This window comes from Heptranchias perlo, unplaced genomic scaffold (genome assembly GCF_035084215.1).
Source record: "Heptranchias perlo isolate sHepPer1 unplaced genomic scaffold, sHepPer1.hap1 HAP1_SCAFFOLD_60, whole genome shotgun sequence".
In the NCBI taxonomy this organism is placed as follows: Eukaryota; Metazoa; Chordata; class Chondrichthyes; order Hexanchiformes; family Hexanchidae; genus Heptranchias; species Heptranchias perlo.
Genome location: NW_027139623.1, coordinates 1,059,209 through 1,083,651, shown reverse-complemented (window position 1 = coordinate 1,083,651; position 24,443 = coordinate 1,059,209). Strand labels below are relative to the sequence as shown.

Sequence of the window (24,443 nt, the reverse complement as noted above, 5' to 3'; positions counted from 1 at the left end):
GGAACGGTGATATATTTCCAAGTCGGGATAGTTTGTGACTTGGAAGGGGAACGTGCAGGTGCTGTTGTTCCTATATACCTGCTGCTCTTGTCCTTCTAGGTGGTAGAGGTCGCGGGTTTGGGATGTGCTGTCGAAGAAGCCTTGGCGAGTTGCTGCAGTGCATCCTGTGGACTGTACACACTGCAGCCACTATGCGCCGGTGGTTAAGGGAGTGAATGTTTAGGGTGGTGGATGGGGTGCCAATCAAGCGGGCTGCTTTGTCCTGGATGGTGACGAGCTTCTTGAGTGTTGGAGCTGCACCCATCCAGGCAAGTGGAGAGTATTCCATCACACTCCTGACTTGTGCCTTGTAGATGGTGCAAAGGCTTTGGGGAGTCAGGAGGTGGGTCACCCGCTGCAGAATACCCAGCCTCTGACCTGCTTTTGTCGCCACAGTATTTACGTGGCTGGACCATTTAAGTTTTTGCTCAATGGTGACCCCCAGGATGTTGATGGTTGGGGATTTGGCGATTGTAATGCCGTTGAATGTTAAGGGGAGCTGGTTGGACTCTACCTTGTTGGAGATGGTCTTTGCCTGGCAATTGTCTGGCGCGAATTTTCCTTGCCACTTATGAGTCCAAGCCTGGATGTTGTCCAGGTCTTGCTGCAAACGGGCTCGGATTGCTTCATTATTTGAGGGGTTGCGAATGGAACTGAACACTGAGGAATCATCAGTGAACATCCCCATTTCTGACCTTATGATGGAGGGAAGGTCATTGATGAAGCAACTGAAGATGCTTGGGGCTAGGACACTTCCCTGAGGAACTCCTGCAGCAATGCCCTGGGGCTGAGATGATTGGCCTCCAACAACCACTACCATCTTCCTTTGTGCTCGGAATGACTCCAGCCACTTGAGAGTTTTCCCCCTGATTCCGATTGACTTCTATATACTAGGGCTCCTTGGTGCCAAACTCGGTCAAATGCTGCCTTGATGTCAAGGGCAGTCACTCTCACCTCACCTCAGGAATTCAGCTCTTTTGTCCATATTTGGACCAAGGCTGTAATGAGGTCTGGAGTCGAGTGGTCCTGGCGGAACCCAAACTGAGCATCGGTGAGCAGGTTATTGGTGAGTAAGTGCCGCTTGATAGCACTGTCGATGACACCTTCCATCACTTTGCTGATGATTGAGAGCAGACTGATAGGGCGGTAATTGACCGGATTGGATTTGTCTTGCTTTTTGTGGAAAGGACATACGTGGGAAATTTTCCACATTGTGGGGTTGATGCCAGTGTTGCAGCTGCACTGGAACAGCTTGGCGAGAGGCGCAGCTAGTTCTGCAACACAAGTCTTCAGCACGACAGTTGGGATGTTGTCGGGGCCCATAGCCTTTGCTGTATCCAGTGCACTCAGCCGTTTCTTGATATCACGTGGAGTGAATTGAATTGGCTGAAGACTGGCTTCTGTGATGGTGGAGATATCAGGAGGAGGCAGAGATGGATCATCTACTCGGCACTTCTGGCTGAAGATGGTTGCAAACGCTTCAGCCTTGTCTTTTGCACTCATGTGCTGGACTCAACCATCATTGAGGATGGGGATGTTCACAGAGCCTCCTCCTCCCGTCAGTTGTTTAATTGTCCACCACCATTCACGACTGGATGTGGCAGGACTGCAGAGCTTTGATCTGAGTCGTAGGTTGTGAACTCGCTTAGCTCTGTCTGTAGCATGTTGCTTCCGCTGTTTAGCATGCATGTAGTCCTGAGTTGTAGCTTCACCAGGTTGGCACCTCATTTTTAGGTACGCCTGGTGCTGCCCCTGGCATGCTCTTCTACACCCTTCATTGAACTAGGATTGATCCCCTGGCTTGTTGGTAATGGTAGAGTGAGGAATATGCTGGGCCATGAGGTTACAGATTGTGCTGAAATACAATTCTGCTGCTGCCGCTGGCTCACATTGCCTCACGGATGCCCAGTTTTGAGCTGCTAGATCAAGAAGATAGATGAGGGCTGTGCAGTAGACGTGGTCTACATGGACTTTAGCAAAGCCTTTGACAAGGTACCACATAGTAGGTTGTTAGATAAGGTTAGACCTCACGGGATCCAAGGTGAGGTAGCCAATTGGATACAAATTGGATTGACGGCAGAAGACAGAGGGTGGTTGTAGAGGGTTGTTGTTCAAACTGGAGGCCTGTGACCAGCGGTGTGCCTCAGGGATCGGTGCTGGGTCCGCTGTTATTTGTTATTTATATTAATGATTTGGATGAGAATTTAGGAGGGATGGTTAGTAAGTTTGCAGATGAAACCAAGATTGGTGGCATTGTGGACAGTGAAGAAGGTTATCTAGGATTGCAACGGGATCTTGATAAATTGGGCCAGTGGGCCGATGAATGGCAGATGGAGTTAAATTTAGATAAATGTGAGGTGATGCATTTTGGTAGATCGAATCGGGCCAGGACCTACTCCGTTAATGGTAGGGCGTTGGGGAGAGTGAAAGAACAAAGAGATCTAGGAGTACAGGTTCATAGCTCCTTGAAAGTGGAGTAACAGGTGGATAGGGTGGTGAAGAAGGCATTCAGCATGCTTGGTTTCATTGGTCAGAACATTGAATACAGGAGTTGGGATGTCTTGTTGAAGTTGTACAAGACATTAGTTAGGCCACACTTGGAATACTGTGTAAAGTTCTGGTCACCCTATTATAGAAAGGATATTGTTAAACAAGAAAGAGTGCAGAAAAGATTTACTAGGATGCTACCGGGACTTGATGGTTTGACTTATAGGGAGAGGTTGGATAGACTGAGACTTTTTTCCCTGGAGAGTTGGAGGTTTCGGGGTGATCTTATAGAAGTCTATAAAATAATGAGGGGCATCGATAAGGTTGATAGTCAAAATCTTTTCCCAAAGGTAGGGGAGTCTATAACGAGGGGGCATAGATTTAAGGTGAGAGGGGAGAGATACAAAAGGGTCCAGAGGGACAATTTTTTTCACTCAAAGGGTGGTGAGTGTCTGGAACGAGCTGCCAGAGGCAGTAGTAGAGGCGGGTATAATTTTGTCTTTTAAAAAGCATTTGGACAGTTACATGGGTAAGATGGGTATAGAGGGATTTGGGCCAAGTGCAGACAATTGGGACTAGCTTAGTGTTATAAACTGGGCGACATGGACATGTTGGGCCGAAGGGCCTGTTTCCATGTTGTAAACTTCTATGATTCTCTGATTCTATGTTCTGAATCTATCCCATTTAGCACGTTGGTAGTGCCACACAACACGTTGGATGGTGTCCTCAGTGCGAACACGGGACTTCATCTCCACGAGGACGATGCGGTGGTCCCTCCGACCAATACTGTAATTGACAAATGCATTTGCGACAGGTAGATTGGTGAGGACGAGGTCAAGCAGGTTTTCCCTCGTGTTGGTTCGCTCACCACCTGCCGCAGGCCCAGTCTGGCAGCTATTTCCTTTAGGACTCGGCCAGCTCAGTCTGTAGTGGCGCTACCGAGCCACTCTTGGTGATGGACATTGAAGTCGCCCATCCAGAGTACATTTTGTGCCCTTGCTACCCTTCGTGCTTCCTCCAAGTGGTGCTCAACATGGAGGAGGACTGATTCATCAGCAGAGGGAGGACGGTAGGTGGTAATCAGCAGGAGGTTTCCTTGCCCATGTTTGACCTGATGCCATGAGATTTCATGGGGTCCAGAGTCAATGTTGAGGACTCCCAGGGCCACTCCCTCCTTGGATTCCAGTTGAAGGAGCTGTCCACGACCGACTGTTGCCGAATGGCACACTCCAAAGTTCAGGAGTATGTTTTGAGGGACGCACTGAAGTGAGTTGCTGCCTACGTAAAGGTTCTTTGAGGAAAGGCGACCATTTAAGGACATGTCACTTTGTACGGTACAGAATGTATTAGAAGATCTGTACTGTGTTTTGAATTGTAATCATGAGATCTTAGTTTGCACGATCTGTATTGTATTGTTTGAACGGTAATTGTGACATTTTCATTGAAATGTGTGCATCATTAAATTTTATGAAATAAAGCATATTTTGAAATTTTAATAAAATCTTGTGGCACAAACAGACCAATCACTAAAAGTAGCGACGCAGGTTTACAAAAAGGCGAGTCAAACACTGGGGTTGAATTCTCGAGGGATAGAATTGATAAACAAAGAAGTTACGTTAAACTTGTGTGGAGCCTTGGTTCGGCCACACTTGGATTATTGTGCACAGTCTGGTCTCCATTTTATAGAAAGGGTATACAGGGATTGGAGAGGGTGCAGAAAAGATTCACAGGGATGATACCAGAACTGAGGGGATATCATAATCAGGAAAGGCTGAACAGGCTGGGACTCTTTTCTTTTGAAAAGAGAAGGCTGAGGGGTGACCTGATAGAAGTCTTTCAGATAATGATAGAATTTGGTCGGGTAGATGAAGAGAAAATGCTTCCACTTGGGAGGGAGTATAAAATTAGAGTTCATAAATATAAGACTGTCACTAATAAATCCAATATGGAATTCAGGTAAAACTTCTTTACCGAATGAGTGGTAAGAATGGGCAATGCGCTACCACAAGGAGCAGTTGAGGGAAATAACGTAGATGTATTTAAGGGGAAGCTAGATAAGCACAAGAGGCATGATGGAATATCGTATCCTGATAGGGTTAGATGGAGTAGGGAGGGAGGAGGCTCGTATGGGGCATACATGCTGGCATAAACAAGTTGGGCCGAATGGCCAGTTTCTGTGCTGTGGTTTTGAAGTAACTCGATGGAACTCACTGTACTATTTTGAGGGTGGTGGAAGAGCAGAGGGACCTGGGGGCGCATATTCACAAATCTTTGAAGGTGGCAGGGCAAGTTGATAAGGTGGTTAAGCAAGCGGATGGGATACATGGGTTTGTAAAGAGGGGCATTGAATACACAAATAGGGAAGTCATGTTAAACCTTTACAAAAGGCTGGTTAGGCCTCAGCTGGAGTATTGTGTACAGATTTACCAGTGTGATACCAGGGATGAGGGACTTCAGTTATGTGGAAAGACTGGAGAAGCTGGGCTTGTTCTCCTGAGAGCAAAAAAGGTTAAGGGGAATTAAAAAAGAGGTAATCATAATAATGAGGCGTTTTTATAGAGCAAATAGGGGTAATTAAATAATTGGATTGATAACCAGAGGTCATCGGTTTACAATAATTGGCAATACAACTAGAGGGGAAATAAGGAGAACATTTTTCACACGGAGTGTTGTTAAGCACTGCCTGAAAGGATGGTGTCTCTTTTAGAGGCTGTCTTCGTGTCAACATTCATATTTTCACTGGGAAACTGCAGGAACAGAGTGAAACGGGTCTGCTTGTGTCCCTGGATTCAATGTATAATGTGGAGAAATCTATAAAATTTATAATTGAATCGGTAAAAGTGAACATGGTCAATACAATTATATGAAAACTGTAAATGGAGCCGCTCATTGTTGGACCAGTCCTTTCTGAGCACAGCTTTTAACTTTATTCCTGAGAGAGGTCTCATTAAGACAAGGTTCTGAACTTTGAGAAGTTTGTGATATATCCACGTCATCATTTACATCGGAGTCAAAGCTGCTGATGTGGCCTGTTTGTTCAAATGACTGTAACTAATAGCAATGATCAGGGGTATAACCGTGTCAGTGGAGATTTACCCCCTGTATAAATCAGGGATCGCTGTAATGAATCCACACAGAGTGCCTGCCGGAGCTGCGGTTTCCAGGCCAACAGAAATCATTGCTTCTCACGGAAATGGGATATTCAGTAATGTATCTGATAGAATGTATTTATTATCCAGTTCTCGCAGCCGTTGGAGTTCCAGGTAAGCCATTATCTCAGCTGTTCATGGTGTAAATCGTTATTAAATCTGCTGCTGTACTTGATACTTTTTTTTTCTCCCATCATGTATTACACAGTGGACTGTTCTGTCCTCAGTCTCTGCTCTTTTGGTCTTCGAGCAGCTGCATTATATGCTTTACGATTTTGTTTATCCAATTCTGGCATTGTTACTGGATTATTCTCTGTACTGAATGTATTAGAATCAGGTGTCTGGGCTAAGAGCTGGTCTCAGACCATCAGGAGTTGTTCACAGTTTCATGTTGTGGAACTCACCTGTCCTGGAATATTTTTTTCATCAATGTGTTTTCAGTGATTGAAAATGAGACAGCTCACGGTCTCAGTGTTACAAGGAGGCAGCGCAATGCCTTCCCTCCACAATAATATGGTTCAGTTTAACTGGGATTTCAACGTATTTATTGGTTATCACTGTTATGAAATATTATTTCATTCTGTGTGTGTATCTGACGCCGCATCAGATGTCTGGTTACTGAACTGTGTTTGCTGTTGATTCTTTCAATCTCATTCCCTGCTTCACTGTGGATGAAATTACTGTAAAGTGCAATGTTTTGAGGTCATGTTTCACTTCATCTGTTCAAATCATGAGCAGTTCTATTTGTCTGTGGATTGCAAGCAGCAGCGGGGATGTTGGCGTTTTGTTAATTGAACAATGCCGCCATCTAACGCTGTACTTTGTAATTACGATGTGGAGATGCCGGTGATGGACTGGGGTTGACAATTGTAAACAATTTTACAACACCAAGTTATAGTCCAGCAATTTTATTTTAAATTCACAAGCTTTCGGAGACTTCCTCCTTCCTCAGGTAAATGTTCAGGATCTCCTTGAAGCCTACGCATTTATACATATAGAGCAATACACGGTGTTTACAGACTGCCCCTGCAACTGCCCGTTGCCAAGGCAATCACCGTGTTCAGACAGAGAGGTGTCACCTGCAGAACCCCCGAATACACATTCAACAAAAAAACAAACAGGAAAAAAAATTAAAAATATTAAAAAAATTTAAAAAAACAGAGAAGAAAAACAGAGAGAGGCAGAAACATCCGGAAGGCAGAGAGAGCCAGCAAATGACCCATTATATTAAAAACAGATAACATTTGTTCGCTGGTGGGGTAACGTGTAGCGTGACATGAACCCAAGATCCCGGTTGAGGCCGTCCTCATGGGTGCAGAACTTGGCTATCAATTTCTGCTCGACGATTTTGCGTTGTCGTGTGTCTCGAAGGCCGCCTTGGAGTACGCTTACCCGAAGGTCGGTGGATGAATGTCCATGACTGCTGAAGTGTTCCCCGACTGGGAGGGAACCCTCCTGTTTGGCGATTGTTGCACGGTGTCCGTTCATCCGTTGTCGCAGCGTCTGCATGGTCTCGCCAATGTACCATGCTCTGGGGCATCCTTTCCTGCAACGTATGAGGTAGACAACGTTGGCCGAGTCACAGGAGTATGAACCATGCACCTGGTGGGTGGTGTCCTCTCGTGTGATGGTGGTATCTGTGTCGATGATCTGGCATGTCTTGCAGAGGTTACCGTGGCAGGGTTGTGTGGCGTCGTGGACGCTGTTCTCTTGAAAGCTGGGTAATTTGCTGTGAACGATGGTCTGTTTGAGGTTGGGTGGCTGTTTAAAGGCGAGTAGTGGAGGTGTGGGGATGGCCATAGCGAGGTGTTTGTCCTCATTGATGACATGTTGAAGGCTGCGGAGAACATGGCGTAGTTTCTCCGCTCCGGGGAAGTACTGGACGACAAAGGGTACTCTGTTGGTTGCGTCCCGTGTTAGTCTCCTGAGGAGGTCTATGCGATTTTTTTTGTAATTACAGGAGAAGGAATTTCAATTATTGTGAGGTGTGGCTGGAAGAGGCATTCGATTCTCTTTATTCCACGCATTGTGGATGAAGTGAACAGTGTAGGTTAACTGGTGGAACCTTGCATGATCTGTAGAAACATTAAACTGTTCACAGAGGCTTCAACATTTAACAAACTGACACTGAGAATAGAATCGTTGGAACACGGGGCTGGTGAGGAGAAAGCAGGCGCAGGATGTTAGGATTTACTAGGAAATGAAAGGGGGCATTGAGAAAGAGTAGAGACAGTGCGGAGAGATAGAGTGCAGCGATAGAGAACGTGACTGAGAAGGAAAACGAGAGGGACAGTGAGGAGGAAAGAGAGGAAGAGATTGACAGAGAGAGAAATGCACACACGGAGAACGAGAGAGGGGAGAGAGAGAGCAGCAGCGGTGTGAATAATTAATCGGAATGAACTGCTGAAACTTCCAGTACAATTATGAAGAGGAAATGTGATTTGAAGGTGTTATTAGAATGTTGTCAGATTGTGAGAGTTTTATTGTATTCTCTCCGGGTGTGTTTATCACTATCAGGTCCTCAGTCTGTTTATGTGAATGTTCCTTTTCCTTGTTTACTGATTGAATACATAAACATAATTGAAATGTATTTAAAGAATAGGATCAGTGATTTCTTTATCGCTTTTAATTATGGGGATATTGTATTCTAGAAGCTATGTGTCAGTTTTATTCAATAAAGAACGAGGCGAATTCAATGATTGTATTTTAATGTAATTTTAGTTGAATATGCAAGTAAATTTATTGAACACATTATGTAACCAACGAGCTATTTATTGACACCAATATCCACTGAAATTAATGGTTGAATTCATTAATTGGATTGTGTGAGCTGGACCTGTAGATTAGATTTCCTCTAACACCCTCCTGCAGTCTCTCCCTGTGAATCCCAGCCTCTCCTCCCACGGCATCGAATCCTCCGTCTCCTCATCCGTTCCCTCAGTTCATTGGCTTTCCCAAACTATCTGCTACTGATTCCCCTCCAGCTCATACATGTCCTTTTCCTTGGTCTCCCTCCCAAACGCACTCGCTCGCTCGGCCTCCAGTTGCCTCTTCTAATCCAATCCGAAGCCTCAAACTCACCCCCACGGATCACGGTCTTTCCCGTTTTGTGCCAGCCCCAGTCGGCTCTCTCCACCCAGAGCAACAAACCTCCCCCTGTCCCCTCACCTTCTCGTCCCTCGCTCACTTTCCCGTCCATCTGGAGCCCAAATCCGGATTTAACCTGTTGGAATCCCGGTGTTTATATCCCTCCTCCCTTCCCCACCGGCACTGCCCCCTCACTCGGCCCTTCCAGTGGATCTGGTGCTAACTTTATTCACTCTCTGTATCAATTTCCCAATTCATTATTGATCATTGTGTTTAAAAACATTTCTCTGTCCGAAAGCGCTGCCCAGGTCAGTGAATCAGTTTCCACCGTTTGATGCAGCAACAAAGCTGGAAATTTCAGCCCAGATCCTCTCAAACTGCCGCTTTGTCTCCAGGTCTAATCAGTAATTTCTCTGCTTCTTTTCTCTCTCTTTGACAGTTAACTTGGTGGCGATTGTGATCCTGTCCCGAGGAAAGTGCGGACTCTCCAAATGTATCACTCGCTACCTGATGGGAATGGCGGCGGCCGATCTCCTGGTCGTTATCACTGATCCGATATTGAAATGGATTGGACTGATTTATTTCCCAAATTCATTCCTGAGAATTACTCCCGTGTGTTCGGTCATTGACTTCCTGACTTTTGCAACCACCGAGATTTCTGTCTGGTTCACAGTTGCTTTCACCTTTGATCGATTTGTGGCCATTAGTTGTCAGAAGCTGAAAACAAAATATTGCACTGAGAAAACGGCGGCTGCTGTTATCGGGGTGGTGAGTGCGCTGAGCTGTTTACTAAACATTCCCTGGTACTTTGTATTTGACCCGGAATATATAATGGACAATGTACCCCGGGGTTGTGTCTTGAAACCGACCTTTTTCACTTCACCCGCATGGGAAGCGTTTGTCTTGTTTACTGTTGTTTCAACTCCTTGTCTGCCATTCATTCTGATTTTGCTGTTCAATGTTCTCACCGTCAGCCACATTTTAGCGGCCAATAGAGTCCGCAGGGGACTCCGGGGCCGCAGCAATGTCGAGAATCACAAGGATCCAGAGATGGAGAACCGAAGGAAATCCATCATTTTACTCTTCAGTATATCAGGCAGTTTTATATTGTTATGGAGCACACTCGTTTTTTATGTTATCTCTCTGTATACAACAAATACCCAGTACTATAAAGTCAGTGACATTGAGTCAGCCGGACTCATGCTTCAACTTCTCAGTTCCTGCACCAACACGTGTATTTATGCTATGACCCAGACTAAATTCAGAGAGGAGCTGAAGAACGGGGTGAAATACCCACTGAATCTAATTGTTACATTAGTTAAATCATAGAAACGTCTGAAGTCTTTTCAACTGAAATTAAACAAAAAGTCAATGAGAGTGGATTTTCACGTTTGTCGGTGGCGTGAGACGGGCTGTAACGGATCGGGCGCCCGTTATTCACCGCGCCTGATTTTACCATCCATTGACATAAATGAATTCACGAAAGTAACTGATATTAAACCAATCATTTAAATACATTTGGAAATACCAGAGATGAATCATATCTTACGCGACAAATGCGGTGTTGTGAAATGATACAAAGATGTGATTCTAACATGAAACTGTTTGCTGTTTTTTATTCTGGAAATAATATGATTTCAATATTTAATGTTTAATCGTGAAATGAATAAAATCAAATCCTCCTTTTCGATTGATGATTATTTCCCATCATACAGACTGCCCAGTGTGATGGACTGAGGGTGAGCTGTCAGGGTCAGACAGCGTCCTGTTCATTGGGACATTTGTTTTGACCAGAACAGAATAATAATGGACCAACACCCAGACCGTTACTAGCTGGTAAAATATTAATGTAATTTCAAACTCCAGTTGGGAGTTCCGAAGATCGTTTCCTCTCTGAGCTGCTGGGCAGCAATGTTTACTCACTGCAGGGAGTTTAATGGGACATGAGGCTGGGCCTGGTTACACAGATTTATAAGGAAACCTCATGATACATTTCTGAGACGATCAGGAGGCGGGAGATTTCTCACGGCCGCAGCAGGCTAAGGGAAAGCTCTAATGCTCCTCCTCGCCACACAAAATATGAGTTACAAATAAACTTCTCAGTGTTCTGGATCACTCAATGCCCATCGAAAGGGCGGCTCCTCCTCCCATTTGTAACTAACATTATGTGGTGTCCCGTGTACGTCATAATACTCTGATTTACATATTACACGTGGCCTGACCGGAAACAGGTGGGTGTTGCTCCGGCCGCTCTTCTCAGGACCCGACCCACGGTGGTGGAGGCAGGAACTCCAACGTTAAAGGGGCGGTAAGTGACCTGACACCATTTACTCGCCTCTGACACGCCATTTCCGCCAGGCGGGGATACTTAAAATCGGCCACACCTTTCCTGACCTACGCCCGAGTATTAATCTTCGAAGCCCACAAGCTGGTCCATTGTCTCAAACTGCACCGGTTCACAACACGTGGAGGGAAAATTTCACCATCGCTGGGGGCTGAACTGAAAGAGCGGATCACCCGCCCCTTATAGAACAGGCCCGATTTTACTTTCTCCGTCAGTTTACCGCCCAAGCAGTGAAGGTGAAATTACCCCCTACGTCTCTGATCCAAAGGTTCGACAGGTTTGTGAAGCACATCACACACTGTTTGCCAAACACTGGCATGAATGTGAGCGAATCGATCCATGTATTCAGGTAAAAGGTGATAACCCCCCGCCCCTCCATAGAGACAGGATCCCTCTACCGTGGAGTCGAAGTGGGGGTTCACCCCCAACAACTCGGTAACACAGGATGCAGTGCTCTGTGGGCAGTTCCCTGGGATGCACCTCCAGATAGATATGAACTGCTGCTGGAAGGCCATCAACTCGGTGAAGGAGGCCCGATGGTCTTCCTAAAACCAGCTGGTCTTCCAGCTGAAGGAGCTGTTCACGATCCAAGGCCCAGGAGTCGGTGCTGTGGGAAGCACTGAAGTAAGGTGCGGCCTGCCCAAAGGCTCTATGGGGAAAGACGACCTTGTAAGGCCATTTTACCTTGTATTGTTCAGCATGTATTTGAAAATATGTTCTATATTTTCAATTGTAATAACGGAATCGCAGCGTGTATGATATCTATTCTATTGTTTTGAATTGCAATTGTGGTATTTACATTGAACTGTGTGTATCCATAAATTTTATGAAATAAAGTATATCTTGAAATATTTTTTTAAAAGTTCCAGTCTCACAGTGTGTGCTGTTATTGGACAGTGAACAGTGGAAACACAACCGGACAGTAAAGATGTGGCGAGTTATAAAAAGAACATCTATTGCAGGACCAGGTGAGAATTAGGATTAATTTCTTAATGATGAGAAACTAGGGGCTGTGGAGGAGCAAAGGGATTTGGGTGTCCAGGTGCACCAATCACGAAAAGCTACTGCACATATCCAAAATTTAAAGGTCCCAATTCCTAGTCTGTCATATCCCAAGGTACTGCTGTCAGGTATTTCGCCAACTCTCTGGAATTTGCTCATATAACCAGGCCCCACTGCCGCCCTCGCTGGTCCATTCCATCCATCCAGCGCCCTCTGCATTAAAAAGTTACATTCAATCATTCTGCTCATCCTCTGCCCCAGGTCGAGAAGACTAATAGTGGCGGGAGGACCCAGACCATCAGCCTTATATGAGTTTGGAAGTTTCTGTTTTTAATTCAGGTTATTTAATTTGCAATTATTTCCCATTTTTGTATCTTTATATTTTAATTTCATTATTGCAGATTTTGCATTATTGAACAAATTCTCCAAACCCTTTGCGCAGTGAGTGCTGACTCCGGGCCCTTTGATTGACAGCTCTCACCACCTCCACCCCCACTACCCCGGGCTGACTCCTCCCACCACGTAACACGCATCACGCAGCAGCGTCACTCACCTTACCGCGCTGACGTCCTTGCGCCGCGTTGCCTTAGCAACAGGCCCGCGCCCGGAGGATGATGATTGCGGCCCAAGGCCGGTGGACGGGCGGGCGCTGCTGTGGGCGGGGGAGGGACCGACAGAGGGAGGGCCCGCACCGGGGAGTGGCCTGAGAGGGGTGGCGGGCGGAGTTCCTCGGGGCCTCCTGCGGGCCCCGTGAATCTGAACTCTGTCAGCGCCCGGTGTCGAGCTGGGCTCGGGGGGGAGTCACTCTCCCGCCTCCCCGTCAAACGGGCCGTGGGTCGGAGCCCAAAAGTGAACGAAAATCGAACAGCACAGAGAGAGGCCGCTCGGCCCATCGCGCCTGTGCCGGCCCTGTGAAAGAGCGATCCCATTAGTCCCACTCCCCCTGCTCTTTCCCCACAGTCCCGCAAATTTTCCCCCTTCAAGGATTGAGCCGATTCCCTTTTGAAAGTTATTATTGAATCTGCTCCCACCGCCCTTTCAGGCAGTGAATTCCAGATCAGAACAACTCGCTGCCTAAAAACATTCTCCTCATCTCCCTCTGGCTCTTTTCCCAATTCCCTTCAATCTGTGTCCTCTGGTTACCGACCCTCCCGCCAGTGGCAACAGTTTCTCCCCATCGACTCCATCAAAACCCCTCCTCATTTTCAACCCCTCCATTAAATCTCCCCTAAACCGTCTCTGCTCGAAGGAGAACAATCCCAGCTTCTCCAGTCTCTCCCGGGAACTGAAGTCCCTCATCCCCGGGACCATTCTGGTAAATCTCCCCTGAACCTTCTCTGCTCCAAAGAGAGTAATCGCAGCTTCTCTATTCTCTCCACATAATTATTATTATTTATTAAGTGGGTTGTGCTGGGTATCTGGAAGCTGTAATTCGGTGAGTAGAAAGCAGTGGGAGGATAAGTCTGCAGATTGATTTTGGGAGATGGTGAAGACGGCGATCGTGGATTCAGACAAGGGAGGGAGGTGGTCTTTGAGACCGTCCGTGCTCTGTTGTAAGATCTCACTGTGTGTGTCTTGTTCCAGCCGTTCCCATTTGTACCTGTGACCTGACTGGCGGATTCTGCGACATCAACTGCTGCTGTGACCCTGACTGTTCCCCCGCGGACATCAATGTCTTCCCCACCTGTCTGCCGGGCAGTGAACCGTAAGTTTCTGTTCATGTGTTACTACATTGGCACCCGGTCCGACAAAGCTTCGATTTTAAGACCCTCGACCTCGTTTTCAAATCCCTCCATGGTCCTCGCCCTCTCCATATCTCTGCAACCTCCTCCAACCGATTTAATCTCCACCGACAACCCCATGTCACTCCAACCTATCATGGAATCGAACCCACCCATTTATCTCCTCCCACACACCATCTACACTCTGCGCACAGTCAGTGCTGGGACACTCAGTCCTGTTAGACACACAGTCAGTGCTGGGACACTCCGTCCTGTTATACACACAGTCAGTGCTGGGACACTCAGTCCTGTTATACACACAGTCAGTGCTGGGACACTCAGTCCTGTTATACACACAGTCAGTGCTGGGACACTCAGTTCTGTTACACACAGAGTCAGTGCTGGGACACTCAGTCCTGTGAATACACACAGTCAGTGCTGGGACACTCAATCCTGTTATACACAGTCATTGCTGGGAAAGTCAGTCCTTTTACACACACAGTCAGTGCTGGGACACTCAGTCCTGTTATACATACAGTCAGTGCTGGGACATTCAGTCCTGTTATACACACATTCAGTGCTGGGACATTCAGTCCTGTTGTACGCACAGTCAGTGCTGGGACAATCAATCCTGTTATACACACATTCAGTGCTGGGACACCCTGTCCTGCTATCAACACAGTCAGTGCTGGGACACTCAGTTCTGTTATACACACAGTCAGTGCTGGGACACTCAGTCCTGTTTTCACACAGTCAGTGCTGGGACACTCAGTCCTGTTATACACAGAGTCAGTGCTGGGACACTCAGTCCTGTTATACACACAGTCAGTGCTGGGACACTCAGTTCTGTTATACACACAGTCAGTGCTGGGACAGTCAGTCCTTTTTCAATACAGTCAGTGCTGGGACACTCAGTCCTGTTATACACAGAGTCAGTGCTGGGACACTCAGTCCTGTTATACACACAGTCAGTGCTGGGACACTCAGTTCTGTTGTACACACAGTCAGTGCTGGGACATTCAGTCCTGTTATACACACATTCAGTGCTGGGACATTCAGTCCTGTTGTACGCACAGTCAGTGCTGGGACAATCAATCCTGTTATACACACATTCAGTGCTGGGACACCCTGTCCTGCTATCAACACAGTCAGTGCTGGGACACTCAGTTCTGTTATACACACAGTCAGTGCTGGGACACTCAGTCCTGTTTTCACACAGTCAGTGCTGGGACACTCAGTCCTGTTATACACAGAGTCAGTGCTGGGAAACTCAGTCCTGTTATACACACAGTCAGTGCTGGGACACTCAGTTCTGTTATACACACAGTCAGTGCTGGGACAGTCAGTCCTTTTTCAATACATTCAGTGCTGGGACACTCAGTTCTGTTATACATGCAGTCAGTGCTGGGACACTCAGTCCTGTTATACACATTCAGTGCTGGGACACTCAGTCCTGTTATACACACAGTCAGTGCTGGGACACTCAGTCCTGTTCTTCACACATTCAGTGCTGGGACACTCAGTCCTGTTAAACATACAGTCAGTGCTGGGACACTCAGTCCTGTGAATACACACGGTCAGTGCTGGGACACTCAGTCCTGTTATACACACAGTCAGTGCTGGGACATATTGGATATATTGACCTTGGAGGGGGTACAGTGCAAATTCACCAGAATGACACTGGGGCTTGAAGGGTTCAATTATAAGGACCGGTTGCATAAACTTGGTTTGCATTCCCTTGAGTTTAGAAGGTTGAGGGGTGATCTGATCCAGATATTTAAAATTATAAAGGGATTCGATAGGGTCGAAATAGAAACTATTTTCTCTCGTCGGTGAATCCAGAACAAGAGGACATAAACTTAAATTTAGAGCTCGGGTGTCTTGGATTGAAATCAGGAAACTCTTTCCCACACAAGGGTAGTGGAAATCTGCTCAGCCTGATTGAAGTGGACCGTGTGATATAATAGAATTTTCTGTCCTGTCAGAGTTGGACATTTGTCGATCCATCTTTTAAAATGGTGGAGGAACTCAGTTCTAAGATGGATTCCACTCACTTCATCATGAGTCCTCAAACTGCTTCTCTTATCATCAAGATATCAAGGACTGGACACACTGTGTTTGAAAGAAAGCTGATTAATTTGACACTTGTACAGAATATTAATAATCCCTTTAACTGGGCTGGAGTTTAACATCAGAAACAAACCCCAACTGTCAGAATGAACATGGTTCAGTCCTGGATGTGATTAACATCAGCAATAACAGCAGAATCCAACCCCTGCAGTCACATGTGATCCCGCTGGTGACTCAGCAGGTGGGAAGACTGAGTGAATCCCATCCCACACACGAAGCAGGTGATCGGCCTCTCCCCAGTGTGAATACGTTCATGTCTCAGCAGATCCCAAGTTCTTTTAAAGCTCTTCTCACAGTTAGAACATTGAAAGGGTCTCTTATCAGTGTGAACAAGTTGGTGTTCAATGAGGCCGGATGAACAAGTGAATTCCTTCCCACACACGGAGCAGGTGAATGGCCTCTCCCCAGTGTGAACTCGCTGGTGTGTCAGCAGGGTGGATGATTGAGTGAATCTCTTCCCACATATGAAGCAGGTGAACGGCCTCTGCCCTGTGTGAACTCGCTGGTGTGTAAGCAGGGTGGATGACTGAGCGAATCCCTTCCCACATATGAAGCAGGTGAATGGCCTCTCACCAGTGTGAACTTGCTGATGTCTCAGCAGGTGGGATGATCGAGTGAAACTCTTCCCACACACGGAGCAGGTGAACAGCCTCTCCCCACTGTGGACTCGCTGGTGTGTCAGTAGGCTGGATGACCGAGTGAATCCCTTCCCACACACGGAGCAGGTGAACGGCCTCTCCCCAGTGTGAGTGCGTTGGTGTGTCAGCAGATCACTTTTTCTTTTAAAGCTTTTCTCACAGACAGAGCATTTAAAAAGTCTCTTATCAGTGTGAACAAGCTGATGTTCAATGAGGTGGGAAGATTGAGTGAATCCGCTCCCACACACGGAGCAGGTGAACGGCCTCTCCCCAGTGTGAATTCGCTGGTGTGTCAGCAGGTTGGATGACTGAGTGAATCCCTTCCCGCACTTAGTGCAGGTGAACGGCGTCTCCCCAGTGTGAGTGCGTTGGTGTGTCAGCAGATCACTTTTTCTTTTAAAGCTCTTCTCACAGACAGAACATTTAAAAAGTCTCTTATCAGTGTGAACAAGTTGATGTTCAGTGAGGTGGGATGACTGAGTGAATCCGCTCCCACACACGGAGCAGGTGAACGGCCTCTCTCCAGTGTGTCTGCGTCGATGTGTTTCCAGCCGGGATGAGTAACTGAATCCCCTCCCACAGTCCCCACATTTCGACGGTTTCTCCATGGTGCGGGTGTCCTTCTTCAGGCTGTGTAACTGGTGAAAGCTCTTCCCACAGTCAGTGCACTGGAACACTCTCAATCGGGTGTGTGTGTCTCGCTGCTATTGCAGTCACAGTGATGTTTGAAATCTTTTCCACAGATCGAACAGATCAACATTTCTCCTATATTTTAAGGCCGATAATCTTCAGGTGCTGGTGAATGGAGTCAGATCTTGACGTGATGTTTGGTTTGAGTTTCTCGTCTGCAAATCCGCCCCTTGTAATACCCTGTAAAAGGAGATAACGAAAGTCCTCACTGTGAATACAGGATAGAAATTCAGAACAGGCAATTCCAGTTCCTGTGGAACATTCTTCCCGCTCATTCCCCCAGACTGTAAATCCCCGTCCCACACACTCACCCTCCTCCCTCTGCTGGAACCCAAACCCATCGCACCACCTCCAACATTTTTCCTTCTATTTAAGTTTTCTCTCTCTCCTGAAGATCCCGACTGTGACTGGGTTCAGTTCTGCACTCAGTGGTTCCCCTCCCTCTCCTCCCCTGAAGGTGCTGACTCTGACTGGGTTCAGTTCTACACTCACTGGTTCCCCTCCCTCTCCTCCCCTGAAGTTGCTGACTCTGGTTGGATTCAGTTCCACACTCACTGATTCCCCTCTCCTCTCCTGAATATGTTGACTCTGGCTGTGTGTATATGCTCTGCCCCTCATTTCCACACAATGTCCCTCCCTATAGCTGCCTGTATGCCGTCCATCTGTGATATCTCCCAATTTTGGCAAAAGACTCTCCCTGACCAGTCACCATTTCTCCTTCACTTAAAGATTTTCCTTGACCTATCACAATTTCTCCTTCATTTTCAGACGCTCCCTGATCAAACACAATTTCTCCTACATTTATAGACGCTCCCTGACCCTTCAGCATTTCTCCTTCATTTGCAAACTCTCCCTGACCCGTCAGCATGTCCCTTCATTAATAGACACTCCCTGACCCATCACTTTTTGTCCTTCAGATGTCGACACTCCCTGACCTGTCAACAATTCTCCTGCATTTACAGACACTCCCGGACCAATCACCGTTCCTCCTTCATTTACAGACACCCCCGGACCAATCACCATTTCGCCATCATTTACAGACACTCCCGGACCACTCACCATTTCTCCTTCATTTACAGACACCCCCTGACCAGTCACCATTTCTCCTTCATTTGCAGACACCCCCTGACCAATCACCATTCCTCCTTCATTTACAGACACCCCCTGACCAATCACCATTCCTCCTTCATTTACAGAAACCCCCTGACCAGTCACCATTTCGCCTTCATTTTCAGACATTCCCTGATCAAGCACAATTTCTCCGACGTTTATAGACGCTTCCTGACCCTTCAGCATTTCTCCTTCATTTACAAACTCTCCCTGACCCGTCAGCATTTCCCTTCATTAATAGACGCTCCCTGACCCATCACTGTTTCTCCTTCAGATATGGACACTACCTGACCTGTCAACAATTCTCCTGCATTTACAGACACTCCCGGACCAATCACCGTTCCTCCTTCATTTACAGACACTCCCGGACCAATCACCATTCCTCCTTCATTTACAGACACTCCCGGACCAGTCACCATTCCCGCTTCATTTACAGACACCCTCTGACAAGTCACCATTTCTCCATCATTTACAGACTCTGCCTCATCTGTCACCATTTCTCCCTCCTTTATGGACACTCCGTCACCCGTCACCATTTCGCCTTCATTTTTAGACACTCCCTGACCTGTCACCATGTCTTCTCCCATTTATAATACTCCCTTACCAGAAACCATTTCACCTTCATTTTCGACAATCCCTGACCTGTCACCATTTCTCTTTCATTTATAGATATTCCCTGACCCTTCACCGTTTTTCCTTCATGTATAGACACTCCCTTACCAGACAACATATTTCCTTCATTTACAGACACTCACTAACCAAACAATTTTTCCTGGCACTTTACATGATTGTGGGGTTTATTCTGTATCTGTCAGTCTCTGATCCTGTACAAGAGTTTGGTGTTTATTCTGTATTTTTCACTCTCTGGTACTGTGTGTGAGTGTGGGGTTTATTCTGTGCCTGTCTGTCTCTGGTACTGTGTGTGAGTGTAGGTTTTATTCTGTATCTGTCTGTCTCTGGTACTGTGTGTGAGTGTAGCTTTTATTCTGTGTCTGTCTCTGGTACTGTGTGTGAGTGTGGTGTTTATTCTCTATCTGTCTATCTCCGATACTGTAGATGTGTTTGGTGTTTATTTTGTATTTATCTGTCTCTGGTACAGTATATGAGGTTGGGCTTTATTCTGTATCTGTCAGTCTCTGGTATTGTGTGTGAGTATAAGATTCATTCTGTATAAGTCAGTCTCTGATACTGTACATGAGTGTGAGGTTTATTCTGTATCTGTCAGTCTCTGGAACTGTATGTCAGTGTGGGGTTTATTCTGTAATTGTGTGTCTCTGATACTGTAGATGTGTTTGGGGTTTATTCTGTATCTGTCTGTCTCCGATACTGTGAATCCCAAATTCACACATTCCGTATCTGTCAGTCTCTGGTACTGTATATGAGTGTGGGGTTTATTCTGTATCTGTCAGTCTCTGGTGCTGCATATGAGTGTGGGGTTTATTCTGTATCTGTCAGTCTCTGGTGCTGTGTGTGCGTGGGATTCATTCTGTGCCTATCAGTCTCTCGTACTGTATATGAGTGTGGGGTTTATTCTGTATCTGTCAGTCTCTTGAGCTGCAAATGAGTGGGGGGTATATACTGTATCTGTCAGTCTCTGGTACTGGAAATGAGTGTGGGGTTTATTCAGTGTATGTCAGTCTCTGGTACCTTGTGTGAATTTGGGATTCATTCTGTATCTGTCAGTCTCTGGTACTGTGTGTGAATTTGGGATTCATTCTGTATCTGTCTGTCTCTGGTACTGCAAATGAGTGTGGGGTTTATTCTTTATTCGTCTGTTTCTGGTACTGTATATGAATGTGAGGATTATTCTGTATCTTTCAGTGTCTGGTACTGTGTGTGAGTGTGGGATTCATTCTGTGCCTGTCAGTCTGTGGTACTGTACGTGTGTGGGGTTTATTCTGTATCTGTCTGTAACGGGTACTGTATGCGAGTGTCAGGTTTATTCTGCTTCTGTCTGTCTCTGGTGCTGTATATGAGTGTGCGGTTTATTCTGTATTTTTCAGTCTCTGATACTGTATATAAGTGTGGGGTTTATCCTGTACCTGTCTGTATCTGGTACTGCACAAGAGTATGGGGTTTATTCTGTATCTGTCTGCCTTTGGTACTGTGTGTGAGTGTGGGATTCATTCTGTTTCTGTCTGTCTCTGGTACTGTGTGTGAGTGTGGGATTCATTCTGTTTCTGTCTGTCTCTGGTGCTGCATGTGAATGTGGGCTTTATTCTGTATCTGTCAGTCTCTGATACTGTATATGAGTTTAGGATACATTCTGTATCTGTCAGTCTCAGCCAATTTATCTCAGTCTGGGTTTTATTCTATAATTCAGTCTCTGAGACAATGTGCAAGTCTGGATTCATTCTGTGTTCTTATTTCAGTTTATATTATTGTATTTGAAACTATATCTTTAATACTATAAAGTATATGCCGTTTTTTATCAAGTGTTTAATTTGTAAATATTGATACACTTTTGGATTTTCTTTAATCAAACAATGTTTGTGAGTGTATTACATCTTCATCTCTGAACTCTGTTGTGAATGATAATGTACCTTTCAATCTCTCCATGGTGAAATTATTTAACTGGTATATAATGTGGAGCTCAGTCTATAATAATGGAATTAATTCTGTATCTCAGTCTGACACTGAGATTTTTGGACTGGAATGTAATATATAGCTCAGCCTGCACTCATAGAATTGATAATGTATCTATCAGTCTGTTACTGTATGAGATTTTTGGACTGGTGTGTAACATGTAGCTCAGTACATGCTAATGGAATTGATGTTGTATCTTTGAGTCTGATATGGTCTGACAGTGTTGGACTGCTATATAATGTTTGGCTCAGTCTGCACTAATGGAATTGATACATTATCTTTCAATCTGACACGAAGATTTTTGGACTGGCATGTTGTGTATAACTCAGTCTGCAGTGATTTGACTTAGAGATTCATTCTGTATTTGTTTGACTGTGGTACTTTGTGATTCATTCTGATTCTGTCAGCCTGTGGTACTGTGTGTGAGTGTGGGATTCATTCTATATATGTCAGCCCCTTGTACTGTATCTGAATGAGATTCATTCTGTTCCTGTCAGTCTCTGGCACCATGTGTGAATTTGGGATTAATTCCATATCTGTCAGTCTCTGGTGCTGCATGTGAGTGAGACATTCATTCCATTTCCATCAATCTCTGATACTGTATATGAGTGATATATATACTGTATCTGTCAGTCTGTGCTACTGTATGTTAGTGTGGGATTCATTTTGTATCTGTCAGTCAGTGGTACATTGTATGAGTGAGGGATTCATTCTTTATGTCAGTCTCTGGCACTGGATCTGAGTATGAGATTCATTCTTTATCTGTATCTAATTTGTATCTCATTTCACAGCATGGCATTCAAACCTGTATCTTTAATACATAAATGTATAAATAATTTTTCCCAGTGTTTAAGTGGTAAGTAATTATGTACGTTAAAATGTGATGCTGTAGGTTATAATCAGAGAATCACTGCACTTTTTGGCTACGATTAAATCTGCATCAATGTGAACACAATTGTGATACAGTGTATCTTCCAAACTGACATGGTGACATGTTGAACTTATATACAATGTGTTGCTCAGTCTGCATAAATGGAATACTGTATATTTCAGTCTGAATCTGCATTGGTCTTTTGTATTGGTAATTAATATGGAGCTCAGTCTGCACTAATGGAATTGGTACTGTATCTTTCAATCTGACACTGAGAATTGTGGACTGGTCCCTAATTTGTAACTCAGCCTGCACTAATGTAGGTGACTGAGAGATTCATTTTGTATCTCTCAGTCCGTGATACTGTGTGGGATTCATTGTGTATCTTGTCAGTAGTGTGTTTGAGTTTGCGATTCATTTGATATGTACAGTCTCTGATGCTGTGTGAGTGTAGGATTCATACTTTATCTGCCAGTCTCTGGTACATTATGAGAGTTTGGGATACATTCTCTGTCAACATTGGTACCATCAGAGTGTGAGATTTATTCTGCATCTGTCTATAATTATTGTCTCAGATTACATTATGGTGTTCAATACTGCAGCTTTAATATCTTCATGTTTAAATAGTTTTTTTCATTTAATTGGTAAATATGGATATACTTTAGGATTTGGTGCTGGAGGTTTTTAATCAGATAATTTGTGTGCTTTTTGGACTACTATTAAATCAATATCTTTGTGTACTATTGTGAATGATAACATATATTTCAAACTGATATAGTGATTTTGGAATTGGTATACAATGTGCAGCTCAGTCTGTACTATTGTAATCGATACTGTGCCTTTCAGTCTAATATTGTATGAGATTTTTGGGCTGGAATGTGATGTGCATCTCAGTGTGCACTAATAGAATTGATACTGTGTATTTACATCTCATACTATGTGTATTATAAACTGGTTTCTCATTTGTTTTTCAGGTTCGACTGTCACAACATTTCTCAGTCTGATACTCTACATGAGTTTTGGACATGTCTGCAGTTTTTACCTCATGATACATTAATCGAATGGATACTGCATGTATTAAACTCACATTTGTGAGTTGTGGGGTGGTATTCAATTCGAATCTCAGGGTACATTATTGGGGTCCATTCTGTCCCTTTCAATCGGGTACCATGTGTGATTTCTATCTGGTATTTAATGTTGCCCAATTGTGAGATTGACACAGTGCCTTTCAATCTGAGAGTGTGATTTTGACTGGGATTTTTGTATTTCCCTGTCAGCGGAACTGAGTTTGGGAGAAATGGAACAGTATCTACTTCACCTGCTCTGTTTGATGGTTGGATTGAAAATGTGTCTCTGGGTCTTGGGATCAGTGTGGTACTGACTACTTCTGCTATCTGAGACTGTGGAACTGATGACCTGTCTGTGACTCCGTGCTCTGTGTGTGTGATAATGTACTTACTGTGTGTGAGAAGGAGCTGGCTGCACTGTTTCTTTTGCCTCGGGTGGAGGAAACATCACATTTATTCTGGATCCTTCAAGGATTTGCCTGTGGAAAGAAAATTATCTCTTATTACTCAGGAACAGGTGAGGTAGAAAATACAAAAGTGATCAGTTTAATATCTCTGTTAATGATCATTTTGAATATCCACAAATGAAAACCAGTGATACAAACAGTGTCTATGTCTGACTCCACTGCAGTACTGCAGCACTCAGCTTCTGCACACCCGGTGTGTTGGACGATTTTATAACAATTTAGTGACATCCAGACACAACACAACCCCTGCACTGATCCGTGAATGGGACTACCCGATGGGGCAGGGACCTTTGTACAGGTCAGGTTTCTCAACTCCTCTCCCATGGGACTAGCCGTTCACCCCAAACCAAACAACCGCTGTTTAAAATGTGTCCTTCACACTTCTCACCTGATGCCTGCAATAGATACTGCTTGTAGAACTCCCCACATCCTGACTGTTCACTGTCCAGTAACAGGGTGAGACTGGAACTAAACCAGGAACATTCACTACTGATTTGGGGAGAGAAAGCTGCAATGATTTTAAATAGCAGGTTCTTCCCATTCTGTCTCCCTTACCCTGGACACACCCTGTACACACACAGCCCGAGAATGACCTCTCCCTTCCCCCGCTCACTCCATGTTCCGGGACCAGTTCCTGATCCACTCCGCATCTTACAAACAGCCTCCGGACTCCCCCTGACCTTCCCCCGGACTCAATGCCGATCTCTGAGCCCATCTGCGGACACGGTCCCGAAGCGATGAGCTGCTGTAACGAGGCTGCTCTTTGCTCCCTTCCCCCGGGGGCCGTGATCTCTCCATTCCCGGCTGTTTTAAACCATCTTCTTCCGCTCACTGAGGGAATGGCGCCCACAGGCCGAGCTGGGGGAGGGCAGCGCGCATGCGCTCTTCCGTTCAACGACGACCAGGGCTGGGGGCGGGGCTGCGTCACGCATGCGCAGATATCTGATTTAATTCCCAATACAAAAATCGATGGAAACTTTCCCCAATTTGAATTTTTCCGAGTCTGAGCAAAGGAAGTGGGTCTGGGGGAAAGGTCAGAGGGAATGGGGTCCACA

The 24,443-nt window shown here is 45.5% G+C and overlaps 2 protein-coding genes across 4 annotated transcripts in view; one reads left to right on the top strand and one right to left on the bottom strand.

Moving 5' to 3' along the window:
• Positions 1-24,443, top strand: part of LOC137316675 (zinc finger protein 271-like) — a 114,167-nt gene that overhangs the window by 65,994 nt on the left and 23,730 nt on the right. The gene's annotated exons all lie outside the window — the stretch shown is intronic.
• On the bottom strand, positions 15,947-24,259 carry LOC137316710 (zinc finger protein 229-like). Of its 3 annotated transcripts, none has more exons than XM_067980553.1 (3): positions 24,002-24,259; positions 23,314-23,400; positions 15,947-17,467 (listed from the first exon to the last, which is right to left on the bottom strand). In XM_067980553.1, the coding sequence occupies exon 3, from the start codon at positions 17,203-17,205 to the stop codon at positions 16,111-16,113; it is 1,095 nt and encodes a 364-aa protein (XP_067836654.1). In that variant the 5' UTR covers positions 17,206-17,467; positions 23,314-23,400; positions 24,002-24,259; the 3' UTR covers positions 15,947-16,110. The 3 variants fall into 3 exon arrangements, with proteins under 3 accessions (XP_067836654.1, XP_067836656.1, XP_067836655.1); XM_067980555.1 differs by lacking the exon at positions 24,002-24,259 and adding an exon at positions 23,944-23,964; XM_067980554.1 differs by lacking the exon at positions 24,002-24,259 and adding an exon at positions 23,777-23,904.